General features: G+C 45.1%; 2 protein-coding genes, 1 long non-coding RNA gene and 1 pseudogene across 3 annotated transcripts; 2 read left to right on the top strand and 2 right to left on the bottom strand.

The window, feature by feature from the left end:
- Nucleotides 1-1,745: 1,745 nt before the first annotated feature.
- On the top strand, nucleotides 1,746-12,574 carry LOC112886331 (probable tocopherol cyclase, chloroplastic). Its single transcript, XM_025952203.1, has 10 exons — nucleotides 1,746-2,049; nucleotides 2,518-2,762; nucleotides 4,845-4,924; nucleotides 5,614-5,690; nucleotides 6,154-6,323; nucleotides 7,130-7,227; nucleotides 7,783-7,887; nucleotides 11,402-11,518; nucleotides 11,765-11,914; nucleotides 12,224-12,574. The coding sequence occupies exons 1-10, from the start codon at nucleotides 1,835-1,837 to the stop codon at nucleotides 12,395-12,397; spliced, it is 1,431 nt and encodes a 476-aa protein (XP_025807988.1). The 5' UTR covers nucleotides 1,746-1,834; the 3' UTR covers nucleotides 12,398-12,574.
- A 106-nt stretch (nucleotides 12,575-12,680) lies between these two features.
- On the bottom strand, nucleotides 12,681-14,311 carry LOC112886345. Its single transcript, XR_003227375.1, has 3 exons — nucleotides 14,175-14,311; nucleotides 13,583-13,780; nucleotides 12,681-13,478 (listed from the first exon to the last, which is right to left on the bottom strand). It is a non-coding gene; the product is annotated as an uncharacterized LOC112886345 (long non-coding RNA).
- A 13-nt stretch (nucleotides 14,312-14,324) lies between these two features.
- LOC112886338 (cytochrome b6-f complex iron-sulfur subunit, chloroplastic) lies at nucleotides 14,325-15,727 on the top strand. The gene is made up of 4 exons (XM_025952216.1): nucleotides 14,325-14,489; nucleotides 14,717-14,949; nucleotides 15,042-15,342; nucleotides 15,458-15,727. The coding sequence occupies exons 1-4, from the start codon at nucleotides 14,445-14,447 to the stop codon at nucleotides 15,560-15,562; spliced, it is 684 nt and encodes a 227-aa protein (XP_025808001.1). The 5' UTR covers nucleotides 14,325-14,444; the 3' UTR covers nucleotides 15,563-15,727.
- Nucleotides 15,728-16,103: 376 nt separating this feature from the next.
- Nucleotides 16,104-21,889, bottom strand: LOC112895733 (annotated as a pseudogene).
- Nucleotides 21,890-27,802: the final 5,913 nt, after the last annotated feature.

The raw sequence follows: 27,802 nt of genomic DNA, 5'->3' as shown, positions 1-27,802 counted from the left end.
CGTACAGTATATAACTAGAAACTCTAGTGTGGCTTTGCCGCGCTTCTCTCAGGTTTTTGGGCCAGTGTTGCCGTGATAAGGTACTCTTAAGATTTACCTTCTATGTACCATAGATATACATTGTATTAATAGCCATTTTGTAGTTATAATTTATATCAATCAATTTTAGGATATGTTTGATTTTTGAAGGGAACGACTTGTTAGAAATCTGGTCAACTGTGGAGTTATTCTAAAGTATTTACCATAAACTTAAGCACTTTGTCCAATTGTGCACTTCCAAACCTATTCATATTCTTAAAGTTCAAAGACTTGTTATGTTATGGTTGATTTGTGCACACTCAATATTTGGTGGAGTCTGGACTTGAATTATGATTTCGTATAAGGCTGAACATGCAACCATTGTTAAAAATGTAAAGATAATGCTCGTCTCCTTTAGAAATTGAACAAAGTAAATTGTGCAAACATGTAAATGTGAGTGCGCTTAAAATGGAAAACATACATCTTACACTACACATTTGTCCAGTTTGAAAGAATTTCAAATTAATTAGATAATTAAATAAGCAGATAGATGAACTGATTTTTTCATCATTTGACAATCGCTACTCTCTCTAATCTCTATCTCCCTCTGCTGTCTATTATCCCAAACCTACCACTGTAGAGAAGCTTGCTAGAAGTCCTCTGTTGGCACAGTTGTTTATAGACCACTTTATTTTCCTATACAAATGACGCCATCATCTTCTTCCTTGAGCCTGGTGTGGATCGAGCACCATCTCTCCCCTAAATCGGCAGCACACGTGAAACCAAGAAGAATCTCTTCCATCTCTTGCTGTCGATCCTTCACATACATATGTAGCTAAAACTTAGGATCTCGTCGCTGCCATCCATCATTGCTGCCAGCCTATCACAACCACCATCCACCGATTTTGTGATCCAGGTTCTTGGAGTCCGCACAGGCCTTCAATTCCACGCTGCCCTGTTTGGTGCGCACCCACGCTCTCCGCCATGTACAGAACCGCTACGTTCGTGCAGGCGCTGACCCAGAGCTCGTCAATGGCGGTGAGCCTGCCGTGGCCGCCAACCTCTGTCTCGTCCTTATGCGATGACGGCGAGCTCTACGTAGAGGCGGCGGTCCGGGAGATCGGGACGCGCCGTTTGACCCCAAGCCAGCACTCTTAATTGTTAGGAAGATTATGCGGGGCCGTAGGCAGCGATCCATCCACGGCGGACAGCCTCCGACCTCCATCTGCTCGGACGCTTGTGCAACGCGAGGAGTGGGAGGCGATGCGACGCGGTAAGATGGGTCGAGAAGCAGCCCGAGTGCCTGAGAGACGGCCGGCGGCTGCCCATGGTGCTCACCGTGGAGTATCGGATGTTTGGTATAGCGCGATGACGTGGCCCAATGGATGGCACGAGCTTGATGCTACGGCCGGCCGTAGACGTGGCTCATCCTGCGTTCGTTTTTGGCCCGATGGCAGCAGGGTTAAGTTTCCTATATTAAAGATGGACGAGCACTGTGCATTTTGCACCCACAATGATGGGCCACGGGCGAGAACTGGCGCAGCAGCCGACAATACTGGGCCGTGAGCCTAAAACTACTGCAAATTCACGAGCTCTCTGGAGCCCGTGCTGCTCCCTCCTCGACCCAGCGGGATGGGTCCCCCGTCCACCACGTGGAGGGTGCAGCCGGCGGCCGCCGTGGAGGCATCGGAGCCGGTCCCCTCTCATCGGAGCACGTGGCCGCGGCACCGCGGAAGAGGCGGCCATAAGAAAACCCGTGCCCTGCCCGCCCGAGGCAGCACCGCCCCGCACGGCGAACCAGGCATACCACTCCACAATGAACCTCGCCGTCGCCGCCGCCGTGCCGGGCGTGGCGCCGCTTCCCCGCGCCGCGCGCCCGCGGTGCGCACGTCTACCCCGCCGCGGCGGGGTCCTCTCCGCGCGCGCGGCGACGAGCTCGGCTGCCTCCGCCTCAACCTCGTCCGCGGCGGCGGCGGCGCCCGTCTACGCGCCCACGCCGCAGGACCGACCGCTCCGGACGCCGCACAGCGGGTAAGCGGCACGCGTCTCGGGGTGTGTCGGGTTAGCAATCGCTGCCGGAGTCCGGCTCTCGGGAGGTCTAGTTTCGCCCGGCCTAAGGGGGCGCTCGCCCCGGCAGCTCCGGTGCCCTCCCCGCCGATCTAGTTGGGTCTGACGGCTGTCTTGTCCTAGATTTCTCTTCGCCTATAAACTTCTGGATCGCGGAAATGCAGCTCTAGATTACTGATGCTGCGACCTCGCATGATTGTGGCCAATTCTGAGCCTCAGGCCACCATTCACGTTCGGTCAGCAGCGCTGACATATCCACAATGCTGATAACCTGTTATCCTCTCTTCAGCCAGAGATGCATTTTCTTTTGACACTGTCGTGTGCCTTTACCTTATCATCTTCAGTGCTGTTACATGGACACATGGTACCACCAAGTGACAAGAGCTGGGAGCCTGAGCTGGAGTACCTAAGTTTAGCGAGGTCATTTTGCAGGTACCACTTTGACGGCACTGCCAGACCTTTCTTTGAAGGATGGTACTTCAAGGTGGCCATACCCGAGTGCAGGCAGAGCTTCTGCTTCATGTACTCCATTGAGAACCCGCTGTTTCGTAACGGGATGAGTGATCTCGACAAGTTGGTACATGGTCCACGCTTTACTGGCATGGGTGCACAAATCCTTGGCGCGGATGATAAGTACATATGCCAATTCTCTGAGAAATCAAATAACTTTTGGGGAAGTAAGCTTCTTCTTCAATCTCTCTGTTCTTTCCTACTGTTTTATCTTACACTTTTATTCTGAGAAAACTCTCTACTTAAAAATAGATTGGCATGTCTCATGAATTTGTAGCATGTATAATAAGGTGCTGAACTGAAAGGTTCGTGCAAATTTGCAATGAAGTTTGCCAAATTCAAGTTAATGGTACTGTTACAGCCCTATTTTAATGAAGGGTTTTTTGTCCATGGGACACTCCCAAGATGTGGTTTTGTGCAGCGCACACTCCACTCTTTGTTTTAGCGAGTTGGACATTCTGAAAACAGGATTTTGCCTGTTGCACACCGGCCACGTTAAAAAAAAAAAATTTGCAGCCAGGGAGGGAAGAGGATGCATGGTAAATAGACCATTTTACCCTTGCTTCATTTTATAGCTGTACCATGGTAATGCAGCGGCCACCTGCTTGCATGCAGCGTGCTGCCTCATCTCTATCCCTTCCTCCGCATTTTCTGGTCCACAGACACCGTGCCTCCATTCATGGCCTGCAGCGGTGCGGCACCACACCGCCGTTTCTAGTTCGCAGGCAGGTGAGCCACGAGTGGATGGTGGAGTGATTTTCCTGCCTGTTTTTATGTATGCTTGTGTGTGGAAGTAAATTGGATACCTTTGACATGCCAAATTGATGTAAATTTGATACATGTTAAAATTTGTAGCATCTTGCTCACTTATGTCATATTAGTTATTTTATGGCATGTTAAGTTATGTAAAAAAAATATTATGTGTGTACACTTTAATATGGTATGGTGTTGCTGCTAGTCAAACATATTAAAGAAATGATATTTAACTGCTGCAAGGCTGGCTGGTGGTCTTGTTCCTCAGGGGCATTTCAGTCTTTTTACTAGACATTTTCCAACTCCCCAGGCTGGAGCAGACTAATTTAATGGGGCGGTGTGTTTCACACAAAATCACATTTTGCAGTGTCCATGGATCTAAATCAAGGAGTGGAGTGTGCTGCACACAAAACCAGTATTTCGTGGTGTCCCTGAGACAAAAAACCCTTTAATGAAACTTGAATTGTGTCCTGGCATTTAGAGATGAGATTTCAATGTTCCATAGTCCAGTTTAGCCATATACCTGACTAGCTACCACAAAATCAGAAGTCCTAACGATGGACATCCCATTATGTATCCTGATGAACAACTTAGTGCCACTTTGAACTTCTGATTGCCGTGTTCCACTATATAACCCAAGTAGTTTATTATGGATCCAGAAAAATTCTTATTGGATATTGATTACTACCTTTGTACACTGGAAAAGTAACCACACTGCAGACCACAAGCTTCCAATGTAAATATTTGTAAAACCCTGTGAGAATTAAATGCTACCACATTTAGCAATAATTGTCCATTGGAAGCTTTGTTCCATGATTTTTGTTCATCAAGAAAACCTAGACTTAGTATTTGAAAAAGATGCCGCACGATCATATCATGCACTTCAACAGGGACAAGCACAATCATTTTTCATTAACTTTTATTAAGTTTGATTTGATGCTCTAGTCTTTGTCCATGATTAGATTGGACGTGTATTTATGAAACAGAGGGAGCATTTTCTCAAGACAAAAAACTATTTACATCTGATGTAGATTACTGGCTACTCTTGGTCGAAAACATGTATGTCAAATGAAACTATGCCTTTGAATACTCCATCTTTAGCTGTATATTTACCGTGATGGTAGCGAGTAGTGAGTAAGTGATACCTACCTGGTGGGTGCACCAAGGTCCTCCTGGGTTGAGAGGACAGAGGAGCCGCTCGGTTTTTGGTGATATGTCTGCAATTCGCTATATCACCATTTCTTTCAATATAAGGTCAACTGCATGCATTTTTGGGAAAAATTGTTCCTTTTTTCATAGGAAATGGTTAACAACTGTGAACTAAAATAAACTGCTGTATATTAAAAGTCATCACAGTGCTAAACAGGTCTTTGTATAAAAATTGGTTCCTTCAGTTTTATTTATTAACAGTTAGTGTTGATTTTCTGACTCTCCTGGAACTTTAGTAATACATCACTGTTTGCTGAATTCCAAACTAATAAGCTACATTTGGATAGGTAGGCATGAACTAATGCTGGGAAACACTTTCATTCCCAACAAAGACTCAACTCCCCCGCAAGGGGAGGTCCCCCCACAGGTAGATGCTTTATGGCTTCTTATGAAATGCAAGGGCTCACAAGATGGTATGAAGTAGTTATTTTACATTACACACATACAGAGTTCCTTACTAAACCACAAAGCACATTGGGTGCCATAGCTCAGCTGCTCCATATCTGTTGATTCAGGGGACACATCATTTTTCTTGCTGTTGTGCTTCTCTAGTCTTTGTTCATACGTTATATTTGTCCAGATAATTTAAGTTTCTAGTTGCTGAACTGCAGTGTCTTCGTTTTCAATAATACTACTGATATAAACATTTAGTTTGATTTTTGGTATAGTGTGAACTTCTACATACGGAGATATGATTTTATTCATACTTCAACTTCATTCATTTTATTGCCTTTCAATCATTTCAGAAAATAAGTTATTTGCTTGTTTAAGAGCTTTTGGGAACATGCATTGTCTATTTATGGATTGATTCTGTCAATTAAGTATCCTATGTCCAAAAGAAAAGTTTCTATTGAAGAAAGGTTTCCGTTGATTTATACAGCTGTTACCTTTTTATATCGCTAGGGTTTCATTAATACTAAATCATTGCTATGGAATATGGAGTTTCCTGTTCTCCTATTTGCCCCTGATATTTGATATTTCTTACGGCTCAATGTTTTATTCTCTCAAAGTTCTGTAACAAGCAAAGGATTCTCATTGAACACTCAATGGTTATAGGAGTTCTCTCAGCGTGTTTTGGAAGGGTTCCAAGTCACCCCAATCTGGCATCAGGGTTTCATACGTGATGATGGAAGGCATGTGATATATCATCTTATACAAATATTTATTTTTTTTTCACTCTTCTTAAGATTGCTTACTTAGCACTGTAACAATAGTTATCATTTTTTACCCCTTTAATACGTGATTGTGGCTCCTCTTTGTTAAAATTATATATTTTACAGAACTTAGAAGTTTAACTATGCTCCCTGTTAAAGATGATAGTAGTAGTCTTCTCTATAGGAACTTTGACTAATCTTGTTACAAAGTGCAAGGAAAATTTATAAAATACTAATTCATATATTTTATAACAATATATCGTAAAATCTATAATAGGTTCTCTTGATCTCCATGTTACGATGTATAAACTGGCATACTACCTGCAATAATGGTTCAGCTTGCAGAGCAAACACGCTTACTTTAACACATGTCAAGTAAGATTGGGTAAAATATTAGATGTTTTTTTTTATTTTATTGATTTGGTCCAGTTGTCACCTACAGGTCAAAGTATGTGCCGAATGTCCAAACAGCTCGTTGGGAGTACAGCACACGTCCAGTTTATGGGTGGGGTGATGTCAAATCTAAGCAATTATCCACAGCTGGTTGGCTTGCAGCTTTTCCTTTCTTTGAACCTCATTGGCAAATATGCATGGCTGGTGGCTTGTCCACAGGTTTGTTTTTATACTCAGACAAGTAAAGATATAGAGTTACTGATTATTTGCTGAGTTCGCATCTCATTCATAAAACTACGAATCTACGATGCACGATGAAACTGAAGATTTTTACTTCTTAACCTGGCATGTGAAAGTTGTGATTTTCACTAACATGGCTTCGCGTCATCCTTTTACCTTTCAATAATATTTGCAAGAACCCTATTTGCATTTAGCACATATCTGGAGTGCAGCTGGTCCAATCTTATCATTCTTGTTCTTACCTTCCATCATATGACTTCTCTTCAATTGAATCCTAGTTTTAATCCTCAATAATTTGAGGTATCTGTCAAGAATTTCTTTTTACCCCAGGTTGTGTCCATTTTTTGTGGGTCATGAAAGTAAAATTGTTTTTTATGATGTACCCTGTTTTACTATTTTTTTTTTCCTGAGTGAGTATCCCTCTCTTTCTCATAAGACTGCAATGTAAGTAGGGCCATGCCTCCTATCCATTTAGAGCATACGGATCAATTAAAGAATTATATGTGTTTATTCTAATGTTTATATGTGGTGCATCTGGATCGAGAGTTAGTAGAGGATTTAAAATTGCAACATATACATAAATATGTTTTGAACTGTTTGCTTAGTGTGCCTTATGGAAAATTACTTCAATCTCCTGCTATTTGCATCTTATAAGTGCTTCCTTGATAAATGTGTTTAACTAGAAATTTCTGAAATAATCTGCAGCATGTCTTATTTTTTATTCCCTTTAATAACTTCCATCAGTATGGACTAGTGTTTAACAACTATGATGTGTGACTTTTCAGGATGGATAGAATGGGATGGAGAACGTTTTGAATTTGAAAATGCTCCATCTTACTCAGAAAAGAACTGGGGTGGAGGTTTCCCAAGAAAGTGGTATTGGGTGTGTCATCTGTATTCATTGTGACCTCTGATCCTCTGTTAGTTCTGATGCCATAAATGCCTTATAATATTAAATATAATCTATTATTTGCAGATAAGAAAACATGTAATCCTATAATTTCGGTTTAAAAATTGGCAGTAATTTTTAACCTTGGTTTTAGTGATAAATTGATATGGAATCATGACTCTACTGCCCAATAATTTACAAGATAGAATTTTCCACAAATCCTTGCAGCTTCTTCTGAAAATTGTCTTTTGGACTAGTCTCTTTTGTGCCAGGCACCAGTCATGATGGTTCTAATCAGTATTAGGTCACTAGATGACCTGAGTGTTCTAGGTCTCAATAAGGTTCATGTGTCTATAGTGAAGTTTGCAATTACACTGTGTTTCTGGTCTGCTATACTTGGTTTGTCTTCTTTTGCTGACGTGTTCCAGAAGCTATGGCCTTTCACTCCTTTTCCTTGTGAAGTAGATTATTATTCTTTATGCTTTTTGTTCGTTGTACACTCTCATGGATCACCGATGTAGTTAATTGAATAATCTTTGCATCATTCAGATCCAGTGCAATGTCTTCTCAGGCGCTTCTGGTGAAGTTTCTTTAACTGCTGCTGGTGGATTGAGGAAAATTGGAATTGGTGATACTTACGAAAGTCCTTCACTGGTATAGTTTGTGGTACTTTGTGCTTTCAAATTTCACCTGCTGCATACTTCTAGTTTGCACAATGTATCCATGAGAGGGGACTGGTGAGGGAGAGAGGAGGCATCAGCCAAGGAAGCACATGGCGTAGGCTTGCTCATAGGCATGAGAGAGGGGCGAAGGCTAAGGGAGGGAGAAGGTGGCAGCAAAGAGAGATGAGGGCAGAAGGGAGTTACCCCCTTAATTCCTGCTTGCCCTTCACTGATAGGTGGCTCTCTTTATATAGAGAGGATAATGATCCCTAAGCAATTTATTACAATTTTTAATAATCCAGAGGCTACCTAATATAACACTACCAAACTTTATGGGTAAGTAACCATGCATTAGTAATCACGGATCTGTATGCATACTACAGAGCATGAGCACATTGCCTCGGGCCTCCTTGGATGAAGGCTGGGCTGGCAGGTCCTTGGGCCACGTCTAGGACCAAACAATTTATTTAAAAACTAAAATCATGATGTCAACATATGTGAGCGTGAAACATAGCTATCTTGTGAAGATTATTCATGGATCCACTGGTCATTAGAGAATGTGGAGTATGTTGCAAAACTCTAATAAAATATCATGGACACTTTGTTCAATTACTATATTATTGGAACAGTTGTGCCACTGGTTAGTAGTTAGATAAGTTCAGGAAAAAAAAGAAAATAAATTCCATCAGAAGTTCGTTCATTTTGTTCCTTACCCTTTCTCTGTCGATTCCTTGATCTAGGCATGCAAGGACTACAGTAGCTACCCATATATGAGATACACTGACCGTACTGGAAAAAAAAATGCAGCCTGTGTTGGTAATTCTAGCTTGTTCTCCTTTGAGTCGTATCTGTTTCGTTTCAATAACCTGAGCTCATGTCGAGAGTGTCAGCTGTATGCCTGATGCATGTTTATCCATGCAAAAGACCGGGTCTTTGTTGCTGTACGCCTGATGCATGTTTATCCATGCAAAGGCTGGGTCTTTGTTTCCTGTTTTAGCGTCCATAGTGCACGCGGCATGCCGCTCAGTCCTGGGATGGCACAGCAAGCTTGGGAGGCATAATGTGCAAGCGTTCGTGGTGTGCATGGCCACAGCCAAATTGGTTATACTATTTATGCAATACGAGGGTTCTGAAAAATGCTGCGCTGTTGTGGCACCAAAATTCCTTGCATTCCAATGTGTTCTTGTGTGTGTTTGTGTCGGTTCTTCATTGACTCCGACATACGTCGCTGGCAGTGAGGACATCAATCGGTATCAAAGCCTATCGGTTGTGGGAGCGCGACCAGGCGATCGAGTTGACCCTCATGGTGCGTCCACGATCAGCCTCACCCCTGCAGCGGACCTAGGCGTCAGGAGTGGTGGTGGCGCGACCGGAGCCGCAGCAACAACAATGGGGGAAGCATCTAGCGATGACTGTCGCACGGTGGAGCACAGGATCGTGATCCACCAGGTCACGAAGGAGATCAGTGGAGGTTGCGGGTTCCCGACGTTCTCCAAAACCAACTACTCTGACTGGGCAGCGCTCATGCGCGCGATGCTGCAGGCTCGCGATCCAAACTAGGCGCGAGCCTGCAGCACCACACGCATGAGCGCCGCCCAGTCGTGGTAGTTGGTTTTGGAGAGCGTCGGGAAGCCGCCGCCATCACCGATCTCCTTCCTTATCTGGTGGATCAGTAGCCCGCGCTTCATCATGCGGCTGTTGTTGCCATACGCTCCCCGATCGTTGCTGCAGCTCCTTGACGTGCCACCGCCGCTCCGCCTAGGTGTGCCGCGGCGGTGAGACTGATCGTGGATGCACCATGAGGGCCCACTTGATCGCCTGGTTGCGCTGCCACAATCGATAGGCTCTGATACCACTTGATGTCCTCACCGCCAGCGACGTACATTGGAGCCAATGAAGAACACACAAACACACATGAGAGCGCACTGTAATGCAAGGAATCTTGGTACCACAACAGCGCAGTGCTTTTCTGACCCCTGTATTGCATAAATAGGAAAAATAACAGCTTGGCCGTGGCCACACACACCACCAACGCATGCACACCATGCCTCCCGAGCTTGTCGTGCCATCCCACGACTGAGCGGCATGCTGTGCACTGCGGACACTAAAATAGGAAACAGAGAATTGGCCTTTGCATGGATAAACATGCATCAGGCGTACAGCTGACACGAGCTCAGGTTATTGAAATGATACAGACACGACTCAAATGAGAACAAGCTAGGATTACCAACAGCCGGTGGGTAAAACCGCCCCCACGGTATTGTTTGGAAGAACAAACCTCAGTCTTCAACCAACCAAGAAAACCCCTGAACCCTGATAGTGCAGACCCTATGCGGCCGCACTGTTACCTAGGCCAGCAGCCATTGCCACCTGGTTCAGCGCCCCATCACTACTCCCAGGTAGCAGTGCACCGCTCACACAGGTCGGCTGCCACCATTACCGTAGGCCAGCGCGCTGCCAGCAAGGGGGGTTTTTTAACCAGCCCTAAAGTTCACTCCCACGGGGAGTCGAACCCAGGCACTGGAGGTGCTAATCAGGAGTCACAACTACTAGGCTATGAACCCTTTGCCACTAGCCGCTCTGACAAACTGTACAGTTAGCCATATCAACCTAGTCATTTACATATACATTTTACACATAAATGAGAGAACACACATTTGATCAATACTTCGTACTAGTTAATGTTTGATTTTGGAAACCAGTAATCTGTTACTTGGCCAGTATATTGTCCATTCTCCATTGAGAAACATTCGCCTGAGGGACTAGTCTGAAATACTTGTAACTTGACGGTCATTCACTCAGAATAGGTTGCAATCAAAATTATATGTATGGAAAACAATCTGGGTTTAGGTTCGTACTTCAATTGGACTTCTTTACCCTTTTGCCAACAGGAATTGTTATATTTGTCTCTGTATTGATTTGAATTTAAGTTTAAAGATGATCTATTGTTGCATCAATAGGTTTAATTGTTTCATGTATGTTTTACCATTTCAATGGACTGTACCAAGAACGTTCGTCTGAAATGTTTCTCTTCTTCTGCATCACATTGACTGTGTTTTACTATTTCAATGGACTGTACCAAGAACCTTTGTCTGAAATGTTTCTCTTGTTCTGCATCACATCGACTGAGTTTTACTATTTCAATGGACTGTACCAAGAACCTTTGTATGAAATGTTTCTCTTCTTCTGCATCACATTGACTGCCTTAATTATTGCAACAAATGTAGCATCACCTATTGTGTCATTACTTATCAGTCTATTAACTTATTGTACTATAGAAAAACTGTCATTTAGTCACTATATTGAGTTGTTAGTGTTTCTCATCCAAGTATCAGATGAAATAACCGCACACATGAAGGCATTTGTATCAAATGAAATAGCCACACTATATATTTTAGTAAGAGTATAACTTTTTATAAAAACAAAATCATGTGTACCTGTAGCAAGGAAACAGAAGATATATCACTCAACTACAATGTATAAGAAATCTTGTTTTTATTCTGCAGATTGGAGTACATTATGAGGGAAATTTTTTTGAATTCGTACCTTGGACTGGGACAGTAAGCTGGGACATCGCACTGTGGGGTTCCTGGAAGATGTCTGGCGAGAACAAAACTCATCTGGTAACTACAGCATAATAATGCAATCCTATGAATTTTGCTTGTCTATGAACTGGTTGGATGAGATTCTCAATTGACAAGGTATTCATTTTGCATTCCTAGTTGCATAATATGAAAAGAATTAGCTTTGTAGCATGTCTGTTGCAGTTAAGCTGTAACCACGCTTTGACTTGACTGTTGCTGTGAACTTAATGTTGCAAGCTCTGGTGTCACTTTCTTATTCTCCTTAATAAATGCATTCTTTTGCAGGTAGAAATAGAAGCAACCACTACAGAACTAGGCACTACTTTGAGAGCTCCTACTATGGAGGCTGGACTGGTGCCAGCATGCAAAGACACCTGCTATGGAGATCTCAAGCTACAATTGTGGGAAAAGAAATATGATGGTGGCAAGGGAAAGGTATGATTGCATTATCATGAAGTTGTTGGCACCTGTTTTCGTGGAGCTCTCATTTTAAATCATTACGCCGCTGTTTGTTGTTGACATTGTGCATGACCTTTCATGCTCTTCATTTTTTTTTCCTTACTGATTTCTTTGGATGTCAGAAAGCAATTTAAACACGATTTAACCACTGTAAGATCGAATCAACCTCAATTCTTTCATGCATTCATGATTGGCATTTACGCATTGGATCTGGAAATTTTGGCGGGTATTTTTCGTCCTGATTAATAAACTACATTACCAAGGTGTTAAATGATTTCCTCGCAGTTGATACTCGATGCCACAAGCAATATGGCGGCAGTGGAAGTTGGTGGGGGCCCCTGGTTCAACGGGTGGAAAGGGACAACAGTTGTGAACGAGGCTGTAAATAACATTGTCGGCACCCAAATCGATGTGGAGAGTCTCTTCCCCATCCCATTTCTGAAGCCCCCAGGCCTGTAGGATCAGCCAGGAATCTGAAGAATGCTCTGCTGAAGAAGTATCCTTAGTATCGACATGCACAATTAAAATTTGTCCAGTGCAATAATAATTCATTATTTCGCCTTCTTCACAGTCTAGAAACTACGAGAACCATACAAACATGAAAGTATGAAACATGTTGCTTTCCAGACTAGTTCACTACAGGGTCCTTGCTGCAGTCCTCGGGCCAGTTGGCCTCGCCGCGAGTCTTGGCCCCATTTTAACCTTCTACCCCGTACAAGTCTGGTTGGTTGCATTGAGTCTGGATGGCAAGTTCATCTTTTTTTTTTTTGAGAGGTTCATCATTGGCACTGCTCTGCGCAACTTATTGCCTACCAGTCCTGTGGTCATGGTACTACTATCATCTGGCATACTCGCATGCACATCAACATCGTTGCTTAGTTTCCCTCTTTCTGAAAACCGGATTCTTTTTCACTGGACTTTCTCTTGGTGGGGAAGACTGAAGAGAGAGAGAGAGACATCCTTTCAATTATGACAGGACAAAATGATAGGATGGAGTCTAAAGTTGTGGAGCCCCCGTTTTGCTCTTCTTGCGATGTGATGCAATATGGGTCAACAGTTGTATCAGAATTGTTGTCGTCCCCTTTTTGCCCGCCTCGAGATGTGACGCAGCATGTGGATTTCTTTTAGGGCTGGAACCATGCGCCGCCGGCCGGCTCCGGGAGACGGCAATGGCACATCGCCATTCTTCAAACTTGTTTCCCCTTCCATTTCTTCTGGGCACGCAACAGATTCGATCGTGTATTTGTCGATTCAGAGCGTGGACTCTTGTCACGCATAGGTAGGAATAGGATTAGGACAATTGAGCAGAATTCGTTAAAACACAAACGAGTTGAACTGAGCTTGCCTCCTTGGCTAGTTGTGCTTCTTCCCTCTTGGCCATCCTTCCCTGAGTACGAGCTGTTCCATTGATGGATGCAACGTGGAAGCTTTCTCTGCGTCTCCTCTCAGCAGCAGCCAGCAGGCCTCTGCCTGTCCGCCGTGGAATCCAGCTTCGTACGCTCGCTACTAGTTAGACCTCCCTGCGTTGCAGGTAACAATGCTGCAGCAAAATTCTCTTGAAGGTGAAAACTGTGACGCGGACTATCAGGCAGTACTGTGCAATTGAGGCTCAGCAAAGCGACACTGTGATATGCTGCTACTCACTCCGGCTCACGACAGATGATTAGGATCTGACAAGGCCTCAGACCTGTCGAAATGGGCCATGGCAGAACAGCGGGGCCCTATGGGCTTCTTAGCAAATGGCAGGTCGTCGACCCATGTGAGTGAGGTCGTCGGCCCAGTGCGAAGTCCCGCGACTCCCCGTCCCCGCTGTCCGCTCAACCCAACCGCTGCGCTCCCCTCCTGTCCATGGCGCCATCGGTGAGCAAGATGAGCAGCAGGTAGCTAGTGAATTTAATTGACAGCATACATATATAGATGTAATATACTGTTTCTATACAGTTAGTTAAATCTAGGAAAAATCTATAAAACTAAAATGATGCATCTTTTAAAAAAATTGAGCATGGTCTTTCGAAAAGGAAAAAAAAAATCGAGCACGGCCCGGCCAGGCCGGATCTGCACTGGACTCACTGGTTAAATTGGAGGCTAGCCGAGCAACCAGTCGAAGCCGTGTGCGAGCCACGTTCACTGATCCAAGAAGACCCAAGATACTTCTTGTTGCCAAAAAAAAGCCAAGCCACACCCAGGAGAGAGAGAGAGAGAGAGAGAGAGAGAGAGAGAGAGAGAGAGACCGTACTGAGATAAGGCCGTTGCCGTAACCGTGCGCGCGCGTGCCACAGCCGCGCGTCCCTCGCAACATGTGGTCGTCACGGCTCGGTCGCTGCGCATCAACCAATCACCGCCCGCCTTGGCTCCCTCTCCACCAGCGAGCGTCCGAGCGACGCAGATATAGCCCCGGGTCTCATCCGCAAGCCTGTGGTCGCCAGCGACACTAGCTAGCATCGACCCTCCTCCCTTCCCAGCAGCCGATCCTCCCCCTGCTGCTGCTGCTGCTGCTGCTGCAGCCATGGCGGCCTCCACGGCGCTCTCCACCGCCGCCAACCCCACCCAGGTGCGCGAGCTGCTGCTTCCTTTATTATTTCCTTGGCTGTTATGAGCTCCGTCTAACACGCAGCGTAGAACCTGCAGCAAGAACATGCCGCATGAGCCGTATGTACCTGCAGAATGATGTAGTAGCACTAGAACATAGATTTGCAGCTCGATTGATCTTAATTTCCTCCAAGTTAAGTCTAGCTAGTCTGAATCCAATCCCACATGTTTGTCTGCAATGGCCGGCAGCTCTGCCGCCCCCGCGCTTCTCCCAAGCCGGTGAAGGGTCTGGGCCTCGGGATGGGGCCGGAGCGCTTCTCCCAGCGGAGCAGCATCACGTGCCAGGCGGCGAGCAGCATCTCCGCCGACCGCGTCCCCGACATGGAGAAGCGGAAGCTGATGAACCTCCTCCTCCTGGGCGCCATCTCGCTGCCCACCGTCGGCATGGTCGTCCCCTACGGCTCCTTCTTCATCCCCGCCGGGTGAGCGACCTCAGCTACCTAGCTAGCTAGCAAGGCACGCCGGCCAGCAGCTGGCTAACGAACGAACGGGGTGCTCGATCGCGTGCATGCAGGTCCGGCGGCGCCGGCGGCGGGACGTTCGCCAAGGACAAGCTGGGCAACGACATCAAGTTGGAGGAGTGGCTCCAGACGCACGGCCCCAACGACCGCACCCTCGCGCAGGGGCTCAAGGGCGACCCGACGTACCTGGTGGTGGAGCAGGACAAGACGCTGGCCAGCTACGGCATCAATGCCGTGTGCACCCACCTCGGCTGCGTCGTGCCGTGGAACAGCGCCGAGAACAAGTTCATCTGCCCCTGCCACGGCTCGCAGTACAACAACCAGGGCAAGGTCGTCCGTGGCCCGGCGCCCTTGGTGAGCTACAGTTGTTTCATTCGTCTGATTAAGCCATTGTTGTCTGCCTCTTCACCTGATGATGCTGAACTGATCTGGGTCGAATTGCTCTTGTTTGTGAAACGACCGACGACAGTCGCTGGCCCTGGTGCACGTGGACGTCGACGACGGCAAGGTCCTCTTCGTCCCGTGGGTGGAGACCGACTTCAGGACCGGCGAGGACCCCTGGTGGAAGGCGTAAGCAGGGGCGCTCCGGCGGCGGCAGCGGCGGCGCTCACCGTCACTGGCCACTGGCCTTGCGTTGTTCCTGCTTTCCTTCTCAGAGGACGTTATTGCTGGCTTCTTCCCTCCAGATTATATATGTACACAACACACTGTATGAAACAAGAACACATGCTTCTCATCTGATCTGCATATACAACCTTCTCAAGACTGAAATTCTGCTGGAATGAAGTGGTGACCTTTCTTGCCAGCAACAGGCCATCTCCTGAGCCAGGCATATGCGTCCATTTCAAAATGCCCGAGGGCATAACCACAGTATTTTTTGCCAGAACATTGTGCAGTTGCTCTGTTTCTGCATATTGTACAAGTTTCTGCTCGATCTCCTATCGCTGTGATAAAGTGGTAATAACTCCCAAGCGATTGAAATCACTCTTCTGCCATGGAAATTGCACACTTTTTCCCCGGTAAACAGTAGAGCACCCTCTATGCATTGTAACTCGGACGTAACTGGCTCAGTACCGAAGGTGGGCAATTCAGAGTTAGGGACCAACGAAATCATGGAAACAAAATACTGCCCTGAAACAAATTGAACCATCAAACTACAAATGTAAACAAGACAAGCATGACCTCCAAGATGGAAAGCCAGACTGGACTCAGTATACCAGTCAATAAAAGCTAGGAAGTTGTATTGTCTAAACTGCAGTATACCAACTGTTTGGAATTGAGTTTGCATAAAACAAGAGTACCAGAGAAAACAAACATCTGCCAGCGCACGTGCATTCAGCTCAAACACTTGCTCAAAAGACATCAGGAAATGGACGATTGAAGGCAAACAGACTAACAGAGTCAGCATTCCTGCACCAGTCGAAGCAAGTCACCGTACCATCCTGCCAAATCACTAATGTCTTAAAAAACTTAAAAAGTAGAGTGAAGACTGCAAACTAAACAACTGATCCCAACTAGTACGCTTCAGTGCTTCAGTAGCAATTAGATGTAGGCTCTGGTCTACAGAAAAACAAGAAGATACTCCGAAAATTGAGTTGGAAGTTGTTTGCTCGAAAACTCAATCTTCCCAGCGGAATTTCAAAATTTTAATTTTTGCAGAACTGACAAAGTCAGTCACCAACGAATGGAAAATTTTCTATAGATGTCCGTGAAAAAAAGTTTGCCTATGCAAAAGTTATGACTGTTTTATGGAAGGATCTTCAAATCAGGATGTCGAGAGATGTTACGGTTATGGTTTAATAGATGGAACAGCAGCAGATGTATAGATCAAACGAACTGATGGATAAAACAAATCTAAACCAGCAACCAAACCCGACCTAGGACACAAATTCAATACTACGGACTCTAAAACTAAATTATGTAAAAGGCTAAAGGCAATGGTTATGGGATAGGGAAAAACAAACGGCGACGACAAAGGTGACAAAACTAGGGCTGATTGTGGACTATGGGATGACGGCGAAAACAAGAATGGTGGAAGTGCAGACTTGACGGTATACCTGAGTCTCTGATTACCGCTTAGTGGGAATGCGAGGGTGCCCGATCTTCCATCAGGAGGATATCTATTGATTTGTCGACAACCCGACACAAGCGATCTGGCTTCCGATCAACAAGACCCCACCCCACAATCGAAGCACCACATCGTCTCTTGGTTATCAACCGTGCGCTGCCCGGTTGACCTCGCCGTGAAGGCTAATCCTTGCCTGCGAATCGAAGAACACAAGCAAGAACAAGAAAGAACACAACCAAATTGCAGATGAATGATTAATCTCACGAGGTTAGGGTTTCACAAACCGATGACGGCAAAACTGTTCTGGACAGAATAATCTAAGCAAAACTCAAACCCTAACTTAGGTGACTCTACTGAATATAAAGTGTTCAGGGGCGTACAAGACCCTTGGACGCACCCCTAATGGGCTCCAATACGATACACAGGCCAACGGCCCAAAAGACCGCGACGCAGCATCCTATCAGATTCTGGATGTCCACTTGTTTTGATAATTCCCGTTGACTCTTGACCTGACAATGACGTGGAATCGGTGGCATTGGAAAGCTTATCTCCTTAACTTTCCATACAAATGTAGAACGTCGAATTTGGACTCCGTGTGCAACCTGAACGTCGGTTTTACCACAAACTGCTCCTGAAGTCCGGGATGGACTCGAACTTGACATGGATTGAGCCTCCAACTTGACTTAGATGCCCTTGCTGGCCTCCTAAGGAGGTGGCCAAGGGGAAGGATGTTCAAAGGATTACTTGGTGTGCTCCCCATCTCCTTGGGGCATGCTCCAACTTGGGCCAGAATCCCAAATATGAATAACAAGCCCATGACGATGGCGTAACTCCTGGCAGAAATAGCGACAGCTAGTCTTGATGATTTGGAGACCTTGCCGATGTGATATTGAAGTGGGACAAGATCTATTTGAAAGCTTATCAAGCAAGCTTTTCATCAAGTGCTCATTGACCTCCGGATGGATGAGTTATGACCTTCCAAATGAAGCAATGTTAGCCTGCCGACGAACTTACAGTTCAACTTTGATGGACTTGCACTTTGAGACATATTTGTACCTACAAGCAAATAATGACATGTACATGTGGAACCAAGTGAATTTACCAACAATTACTATGCAAAAGTAGGAACGAGCTCACCTTATAATCAATGGTCGTATCCGAAGGTGTGATGTCCTCATCACAACCCATCCTGGACTAGCGTCGATAGCGCCTTCGGCGATGTGGCGCCTTTGGCAATGTGACCTTCTTGAAGGCGACGTCAGGCTAATCCGGATAGCAACGACGGCCATCGACAGGGTGTGCTATCTCTTCTCTTCCTTTCTTCCTCCTATAAATTAAAAAAATGTTGCTTGTGTTGGTGCGGCTCGTGTCGAGGATCCAATCCGACCGGGCAGGGTGTGCAAAGGCTCTGGTCGACGACCCAATCCAACCGGGCAAAGTGAGTTGAGGTCTGGGTCGATATCCCAATCCGACCTAGGCAGCGGGGATGAGCTGTGTGTCTGGAGGCTTTCTGTCCGCGCAGGTGGTGCAGCGGAGATTCCCGCGGCGGCACAACGAAGATGAGGTTTTGGAGTGGCTCGGTGGTACTATATCACCCTTGACGGCGAAGCAAGCCCGGATCCTTGGAGAGTCCAACGGCGGGAGTGGCGAGGCCTCCGTGCACTTTAAGTGGTGTCTGAGGAGTGGTGTGCGGCGGTGGATGTGGCGAGGCCCCCACGCGTTTGAGTTGAGGTCTGGGTCGATGTCCCAATCCGACCTGGGCGAGGAGTTATCTCGGAGTTCCAGGATCCGGCGCGGTGTAAGTCACCTTACTATCCTGCCAATTCACTAACGTCTCAAAAACTTAGAAAACAGATTGAGGACCGCGAACTAAACGACTGATCCCAACTAGTACGCTGCAGTGCTTCGCAGTTGAGCTAACAATATAGGTCAATTTCCACATGGATCATGATACCACATCGCACGCCAGCATACCAAATGGAGAAGACCCACCCCCAACAAGCCATCTATCCATTCTCAGCAGCTGGAACAAAACCTAGATGCCTGCAGGACCATAAATCTCATCAGCATAACCAATTGTACTACTTATGGTTCAAACAATAAACATTAACCCCAACCTGGTGGGACACTCACACTTGTACATAAATTTCCAAATTTGAATAATCTCAGCATTATTACACAAAAAACAAAATATGAAACAGAGAACAGCAGGGGTCTTAGAACATACACTATCTGAGAAGCTGCAAGAGCAGGTGCTAAAAATTAGTAAGTATTGGACAATTAAGCAAAACTGGAAGCAAGGAAGATTAAAGGAAGTGAGGGAGACCAAAACAGCAAATCCAGGATAAGGGGATTGGAAGTGGAACATCTAGCCAAAAGAGAGGGGAGGTGGGTGAAGGTAGACATGACGAAGTGAATAGAGAGCTGCTAAGCAAGAGATGAGTCAATGAGGAAGCCAGCCAGAAAGAAAAGGGCTACGATGCAGCCTGCTAAGCATGATGATGGGAGGTAGAAAATAACTGGGCAGGAGAGTTGCAGACAGGATTATGGAGTGCTCTCTTAGAATTTGATTCTTTTAGAAATGGTAGAAGAAGAGAACACATTTTTTAATCGAGAGAAAAATATCATATAGCACAATCTAAATTAAGAAGCTAATAATATTGCATACCTGTTCAAACATCAGGCACAGTCATCTATGTATTGTGCAACAGTTCAGCTCCAGCATGTCCACCACCAATGCCAATACCTACAAGCATAAGTAAAAAGTTGAATGAAACTAAAATAGAAAGCTAGACAGATATGAGGCAAAAAAAATATAGATGCAGATGAACCCACGTATATAAATTGAGAAAGACAATGCATTTCCACTAGAACCTTGAAAATAGATAACAAAACGATATGTGCCACCACGCAAAGAATATTTCAGAAAACAGTAATGCTCATCTATCTCATGATGAAGGTCAGGTTTCAGACTACTTGACTGATAAGGAAAACAAATAATAACTAGAGTTGTTCTTATGCTTGGTCCATGTCATCTTAATAAGATATCATAAATAAATTCAAACTAATAGGGCAAACAGTATCTACAAAAATCATTATGATTATAATAATTGAATACATTCAGAAAAAATAAAGACCATTAGCACTAGGGCTCCTGATAGATGATAAAACTGAACTGTTAGTTCACAAAGATCAAGCCATGTAATTATTATGGACTTAATTATAAGCAATGTGGTAGTGATAGGAAAAAGAAGTATTGAATAAACTTTACTACCGTGCTATTGAGTTATGTTATTCGTTTGGTGTTAAGTTGTTTCAAAGCTTAGTTTTTTCATGTGCTACTGTTACAGTTATGCATACCACATCGTTAACTAGAGTCAGCTACAGTTTTGCACATGGAAATATTACTGTAAGCAATTTCGAGCATGAGGCAATAGGCAAGCAACAATAAACTTTAGTTCTACAATTCATGAAAGAATTCGCCAACAATCGTGTTAACAGAAAACATAGTACCTATTATGTTTATGACATCATCAAGGGTCAAAGACAACCGATGCAACTAAAATTTAAATTTTTAGTTTAACACTCAGTGATATGAAATCATTCCATCAAGAAGTACGGACAAGGGCTTATGTAAAGAACGCTTTTACCTGCTGTATAGACGCTGGCGAATGGATGATGGATGCCAACGTTTTCAATTCCAAAAGATTTCTTAAACTGAGTTGAATCTAGCTTGACCATAATGCCACCAATATTGCCACCAATAGCAATCATAAGAAAAGACATATTGTCCTCCTCAGCGAACCCAACTATCGCTGGGGGAAAATCCTCCCCTGAATTCAGCCAAAGCTTATCAAGCTCAATTGTTCTTCCCAGCACCCATCCAGAAATACCATCACAATCCATCTTCCTCATCCATAATTGGGCGTTGTAGCCTGACAGACAGAGGAAGCCGAGGCCACCACCCTCAGCAGGCATAACCAGTGCTGGAACATGGCATAGGGGCAATTATGCAATGGCGCATCTATCACCACTAGGAACTGTCGATCCATATCAAACTTGAGGATAGCCATTCTGAAACCAAGCAACCAAAAAGGGAACTTCCAATCAGAGTACTGAGATTGTACATAGGCACCTTGGATGGGCACGCAGTTGAGACGAGATTGCCCATACGCCAGTCTCCGATGAGTACACACATGCGCAGGCCCGTGTAAATGTTGCGTCGCTGCCTACCAAGACCACCAGGAAAGGGATCGAAAGGTCCTCACCGGCGTGGACGTCGCCAGGTGCGCGAAGCACCGCCGCGTGTTGGAACAGCGCGCTCCCACCGTCACCGAACTCCGGGGGGAAGGCTACGCGGCTCAGGTCGCCGGTGACGGGTTCTCACACCAGGAAGTAGAGATCAATCCGGTTGAGGATAAGGACGAGGCCATGGCGGCAGCCAAGGATTCGGCGTCTGCCCTCGAGCTCTAAGGAGAAGTGGCCGCGCGGGAGACGGTCAGGCGGTTCCAGTGTGGAGGTGAAGGAGAGGCGGCTTTCTCCATGGGTAAAGAAGCCGAGGAGGGGAGCGTTGCGCCGGTGCCCGGTGGCGGGCGCGGAAGCTGCGGACGAAGGCGGGGGCGAACACGAGGCGGCGCCAGCACTTGCAGACGAGGGAGGCGCGGGGCAGGGAGGACGGCAACGGGGGGAGGCGGAGGAGGATATCTGAGAGTAGATCGTCGTTGTCCAGCGGGGGCGCCGGCGCCGGCGCCGGGGACCTCCCGCGGCGGCGGCGGCGGCCGGACGGCAAATCCTCGTCGCCACTCATGTGTGCCCTGGCCCAACGCGCCCTGCCCGCCGGTATGGGAAGGGAAGGTAAATATGTGCACGCGACAGCCCATGTTCAGGCCTAAGGTTGAAACCCATGAGCCCATGTAGAAGATGGTAGGCCCAACACATGAATAGCAATTGGTTCCCAATATACTTTTTTCTTTGCAATACTCTTGACTATACCCCGTGTTGTATCAAAAATAGATTCTCAGAGTAGAAATAATGCATGGCACAATAAAAAAAATACTCCATCCGGTTCCAAATGTATTTTTTAACCCAGCCTTTCAATATATGAAAACTTTGCATAGTTTAATTAGCAACACGCTGTTGATGTTAGAAATTACTTTTGTATATAGTATATAAAATTCCATATGAAAAATAGTATATGTTATCGATCAAAATGTCATATTTGAGAGAATGCCAATCTCTTAAATGAACTAGATTTGGAATCAGAGGGAGTCATGATGTTTTTGAAACCTGGAGAATAAAATTTTCTAACTTTCTATTCATGACTTCTTTAATATTTAGGTCAGCCAAACGAAAATAATGTTCCTAGATTTTTGCTCATAATTGTGCCAATATTATTCTCTCTCTGAACAGCCATTTTCTTCATGAGCATAACGAGACTTTTACAACTCTAACTACCATATCTTTTAAAAATCTACCCCTTCCATTTCAAATCGTAAGTTGTCTTGGTTTTGTCGTAAGTCAGAATTTTCTAGTTTTGACCAAATTTATAAAAAACTTCCCAAGTATCTGCAACATCAAACTACTTTTACCAGATATGCCATATAATGTATTTGATAGTGCATTTATTTGATCTCGTATATGTTAATATATTCTTTTTATAAACTCAGTAAAAAATGATCTACAATTTGTAGCAAACAGAGTAGTTTGTGAACCAAGCAAGGGCAATGGTTCAAGAGGCACGTAAGCTCCAAGTAGTAGCAAGAGCTCCAAAATCCAGTCAGTGTACTATAAACTCTCTAGGTAGAGCAACGCTCTGTTTAGTTCAAAGTAATAATTGTTAGGTAGCAAGTTTTATATTTTTGAATGCTCTGTCGAAAATTAAATTTGTTGGATTGGCACATCAAAATCTCTCTGTTGGATCATGTCGTTTTCAATTGGAAATTGGTGACATGCAAAAGTTGGAGAAGTATTGTGCTGAAACTCAGAATGTTAAGTTAGAATTTAAATTTCAGTTTTGTAAGTTCAATGTCTCAAGTTTGCAATCTGTATACGTTTCAGTTTAATCGGTGAATCGAACCGGAATCCTGTTGCTCAAGCAACCTGCAGGAATAGTTCATTACTAAAACCAAAACAATGGAGGTACCGTACCTGTCATGAATGATATGAAGTTATCTTCCATATGACATAGGGAAATGCTCAGCCTTAGTACAATCATGCATCTAAACCATTCGATGCATTCATGAGCTTCTCATCTAGGTCCTTTCAAATGTTGAATCCTGGGTTGTGATACTCAAATGAATGTCCGTGTAGCAATAGTAATTAAATGGGTTTTGGCACGGCTGCAACCCAAACTTTACCATTCTCGCCAAATTTTAGCTATGCCCTGGTTTGGCCATGGACAAATTTTGGCTTGGCACACTAGGGGTATAAACCAAATATGGCCGATATGTGCCTGCTGTTCTCAGCTCCACTGAAGCTCGTTTAGTTTAACTCACAAAATTGAACGTCAAAAAGGGCCAAGCCAAACGAATACCAACATTTTCTAGCTTGATTGCAGCGGAGGAGGTCAGGAGGATGCTGAAACTCAGTGTACACGTAACATTCTTGTTGATTAATCATTTTGCTCCTACTCATATACACGCACACAACTCACCCCTATGAATCTATAAAAATAAGAGCACCTCTACTAAGTTGAGGACTCTGAACCCAGGTGGATAAGTTTTATCACAAAGAACCTAACCACTATAGGCTCCCTTAGCTGAATATGACTAAATAATCAATATTTTGCTTAGTCTTCACATTTCTTTATCTCGCAAACATGGTATGTGCATGATCTGGAAATCTGCAGAATTACAGAGAGTAGCTTCGGCTCAACTTTTATTTCCACTAATTTTGACATGACAGTTGCCCCTTCTGGGAAGGCTAAACACATTTCTCCCAACTCTAAGGTCCTACCGTTGCTTTTCTTGGTTAAATCCATGCTAGTATGATTTCCCAATGCCTTTCTTTTTCTTTATACAAGTGTATGCTTCTCTAGAGCATTTTCTTAGAAATAATGCAGAGCAAGCTGGAACTGCACTAGCATTGAGCTCCACTGGTGAACAGCGTTATCCAACGGTGTGCTAGCTTTGTGGTTTCACAATACATCTCTGGTCTCTTTTTCGTTTAGATAATAGAATAAAATCCCGGCCTTCGTCTCCTTGGAAGCTTTAAGCCGTACAACTCCGGCCTCTGGTGTAGCTAAAGGCCATGCACACAAGCGCTCCTCTTGCAAATCGTCATGCTCACTTGCACTGCAGTGGAGCCTACCATGTCCAGCCACTACTCGGTTAGTCAGGAATTTCACGGAAAATTAAATCCATAAGAAGCAATGCATCTTCGTAGGGTTCTTATTGAAACACTTTGTTCCGAATGGCCGAATCGGGCCCTATGGATGTGTGATCTGGTGAACGTTCGCAAAAAAGCAACCTAATTTGAGCATGAGTCGCAGATGAATAAACAAACAGCAAATCGCCTGACACTCAGGTTAGGTAAATGTGCCTGTGTACTTGCAGGGGTTGTTACCGGACCGGGCCGGCCTACCGGCACTATTCATGTTGCTCCAATGAAACACAGGACAATGGCAAGCCTACTTTCATTTTTTATTCATGGGATAACTAAGAGTTTTATCATAAGACACGGGCTAAATGCAGGATGACATGGCAGCTTCACAAACCGAATTGGGTAGTGCTTTGACTCGTGTTCCATTACGTTTGACGGTGATTAGCCTTGGAAATGCTTGATTTGGATATGTGATCATCGTTCCCCATATCTGCCACAGATATCATTTCAAAAGAAAATAAATCATTTGCCACAGATGATGATTAGCCCTTCGGTTAGGTTTCGCGTCGGTTTTGGCAGGTATGTCTCACTCTCAAGTGCCAACGTCTCCCGTCAGATGCTGCAAGTAACTGAAAAGCACTACTCGTTTGATGGTGACACATGAACCATGCAAGAAAAAGGCGAAATTCCAAGAGAAATAGGCATATATCTCAATCTAAATACCATGGTTTTTACATCCACATTCTCCCCTGGCATACGAAATGATAGGAAAATGAGAGCAAATAGATAGAAGATGAGAGGGCGGTTGTGTTTTAAGAACAAAATAACATGAGGACCGAATATTGTTGAGCGTCATGAGAGATCAAGCTTAAACCTAGGTGCACGCCCCCTTAAGTGAATGCAAGGCTCCTAAAATATTCCCGTTTCTCATTTCTTAAATGGGATGGCTTTGAAGCTATACCAGTCCTTGTCCAGATTATTAGTACGCTACAATAATGCATATATATATTTTTGCATTTTTGTGTTCCCATTCTTGAAGCGGAATAGATTACATTTATGAATCAATATACTCTCTCCATTTGAAATTGTGGAGCATGTTTCATCTTTTTAGGATAAGGATTTGACTTACAAATAAAAACGAAATTAATACATAACTTTTATGACACAAACATGATGTAATAGTATTATAAAATATTGCTCATGATTACGATTGTATATCACATAAATAGCATATTAATGGAGCAATCTTTGGTAAATTTGTCTTAATGAAATATAATATGTAGTGCAATTTGAAACGGAGCGAGTACTTTTAGTAATTCCAACAACTGTGCTGCAAGATGTGTGCGTGCAACTAATGAGAATTAATAAAAGGAATGGAAAGTTTCATGCTTAATTTTTTGCTTTGACCTACAATTGTCAAGCAGTGCACAATGTCGAAAGTACCAACTACATTTTGTTTCCACAAAGGAAAGTTGTTTCTTACATAATACGACAGAGAAGGATCATATGAGCATAAAAGCTTCATGGCATTACTGCAGATTGTCGTCACAAGATAAAACTGTTCGCTTAAGCTTTGAACATCAAAGCCTTTATTTAGAGCGCAGGATTCGTAAAGGGGATTTGAAGGAATTTCAGCGCATCAAATGTACTTCTCACGCCCCTTAACAAATGAACATGCCCCAAAGATTTCTTTGAAATCCCTATGATATGGGTCGGTTCCATATGTGCAAAGTTCTAGCAATTTTAATAAATATTGCTTTCACACATTTTTGCTACGCTTCACTTGTCCTCTTTTTTAAAATACAAATGGTCTTTATTTAGCAAAATATTGCTAATGTGTAGCTAATTTATTTGTAAATTTAGTGCGAACACTTGGGAACTGTATGTGGAAATTATTATTTTTCTCACTAAGACGAGAGGGCGGTTAGAGCTGTGTGCACATGTCACTCCCCTCTCTGTACAGAGAGCACATACTCTATTATCTTGTTGATAAGATGAATTGAAGTACCACTAATTAACTTGTGCTGAGCATCATATATTTAAAAATGGCGGATGTATCCTGTACTAACCTAGAAAAACTCTATGTTGGTTTCGGTTTGAAACCATCCACTCAAGGACATCCATCAGGATGGAAGTCAGACAAGCTCTCGGTTTGACCGTTTGGAATTTGGATGTTTCAGCGGTTAGCAGAGCACGAACTGAAACGGATTGCCTATAAATAGGTGTCTCCATCCAGCTAGGCGTAGGCGTGTGAAGCAGCAGGGCTAGCAGCCGTTAACCAGTGAAGCTCAGTGAAGCAGCTAATCATGAAGCTAATCGTGTGTCTCTGCATCTTCTTCCTCCTCGTCGCCTCCTCCTCCCCCGTTGCCATCTCCGACCGCTGCCCCATCCAGTGCCGACCGCCTGAGGACGCCGCCGCCTCCATGGTGGTCGGCCAGGCGCAGTCTTCGGCGGCGGGCATGACCACGACTGCCGCCGCCGCCGACCAGCCCCAGGAGGTGTTCGAGAGCTCCAAGAGGCTTAGCCCCGGAGGACCCAACCCTCAGCATCACTAGCAGCTAGCCGATCGGGCTTAGCCCCGGAGGACCCAACCCTCAGCATCACTGCCTGTCTGCTGCGTGTCCGCGTCAAGAGTGTTATCGCTGTCGCTGAACTTCAATTCCCCTTCGTCTTTTGTCGAAAATGATGACTCTGGAACTGGCCTTTGAGCTTATTAGCTAATTGTAATCTCCTGCCATCCTTAATTTTCGTCTTCCGAATGTGTGACGTCCAGGTGCCATCATGCAACTTACTGATTGCCTTAATTGACTACGTTCTCTATGATGTCAAATTGTTAATGAAGTATTGGAGTTTACCTCTGTCCATGCAGCGTCTTCTTTTCCGTTGAAAGTCAAGCACTTGCTCCTTTATTCCACCTAACTGAGATTCAGTCAGGTCACAACTCAAGCAGGAAGTAAGGGAGGGAAGGGAAGGCCGTATTTTTTGCATTTTGAACTTTTCTTTGAAAAAAATTATATTTGGACCCATGGGCGAACTATTCTCATTTCTTGATAATAGGGTCGGCGCCATAAGCCACGGCGCCGAGGTAACACGTCTCGGCGCCGCGGGTCATGGCGCCGAGGTGCCAACCCCCAGCTGATGTGGCTGAGGGCTCAGCACCGCGGAGCCTTTATCCTGTACGCCGCCGCTTGTCACTCTCCCCGCGCTCTCTTCTTCTCTCTCTCTCTCACTCTCTCTCTCCCCGCTGCGGCCACGCCTCCATTGCAGCTCGCATGCCGCACGGCCTCCGCCCGCCCCCCGCCCGCCCTCTTAAAGCCGCCGGCCGCGCGCCCTCCTCCGGCAGCCCCCGCGCGGGCTCCTCCGGGCCGCCCCCCGCGCGGGCTCCTTCGGGCGGCCGCCCACTGCGCAAGCAACAGCGACGAGGGC

Source organism: Panicum hallii, chromosome 1 (assembly GCF_002211085.1).
Source record: "Panicum hallii strain FIL2 chromosome 1, PHallii_v3.1, whole genome shotgun sequence".
Classification (NCBI taxonomy): domain Eukaryota; kingdom Viridiplantae; phylum Streptophyta; class Magnoliopsida; order Poales; family Poaceae; genus Panicum; species Panicum hallii.
Note: the sequence above shows the minus strand (reverse complement) of the source record. Positions and strands in the feature narration are given on the sequence as shown.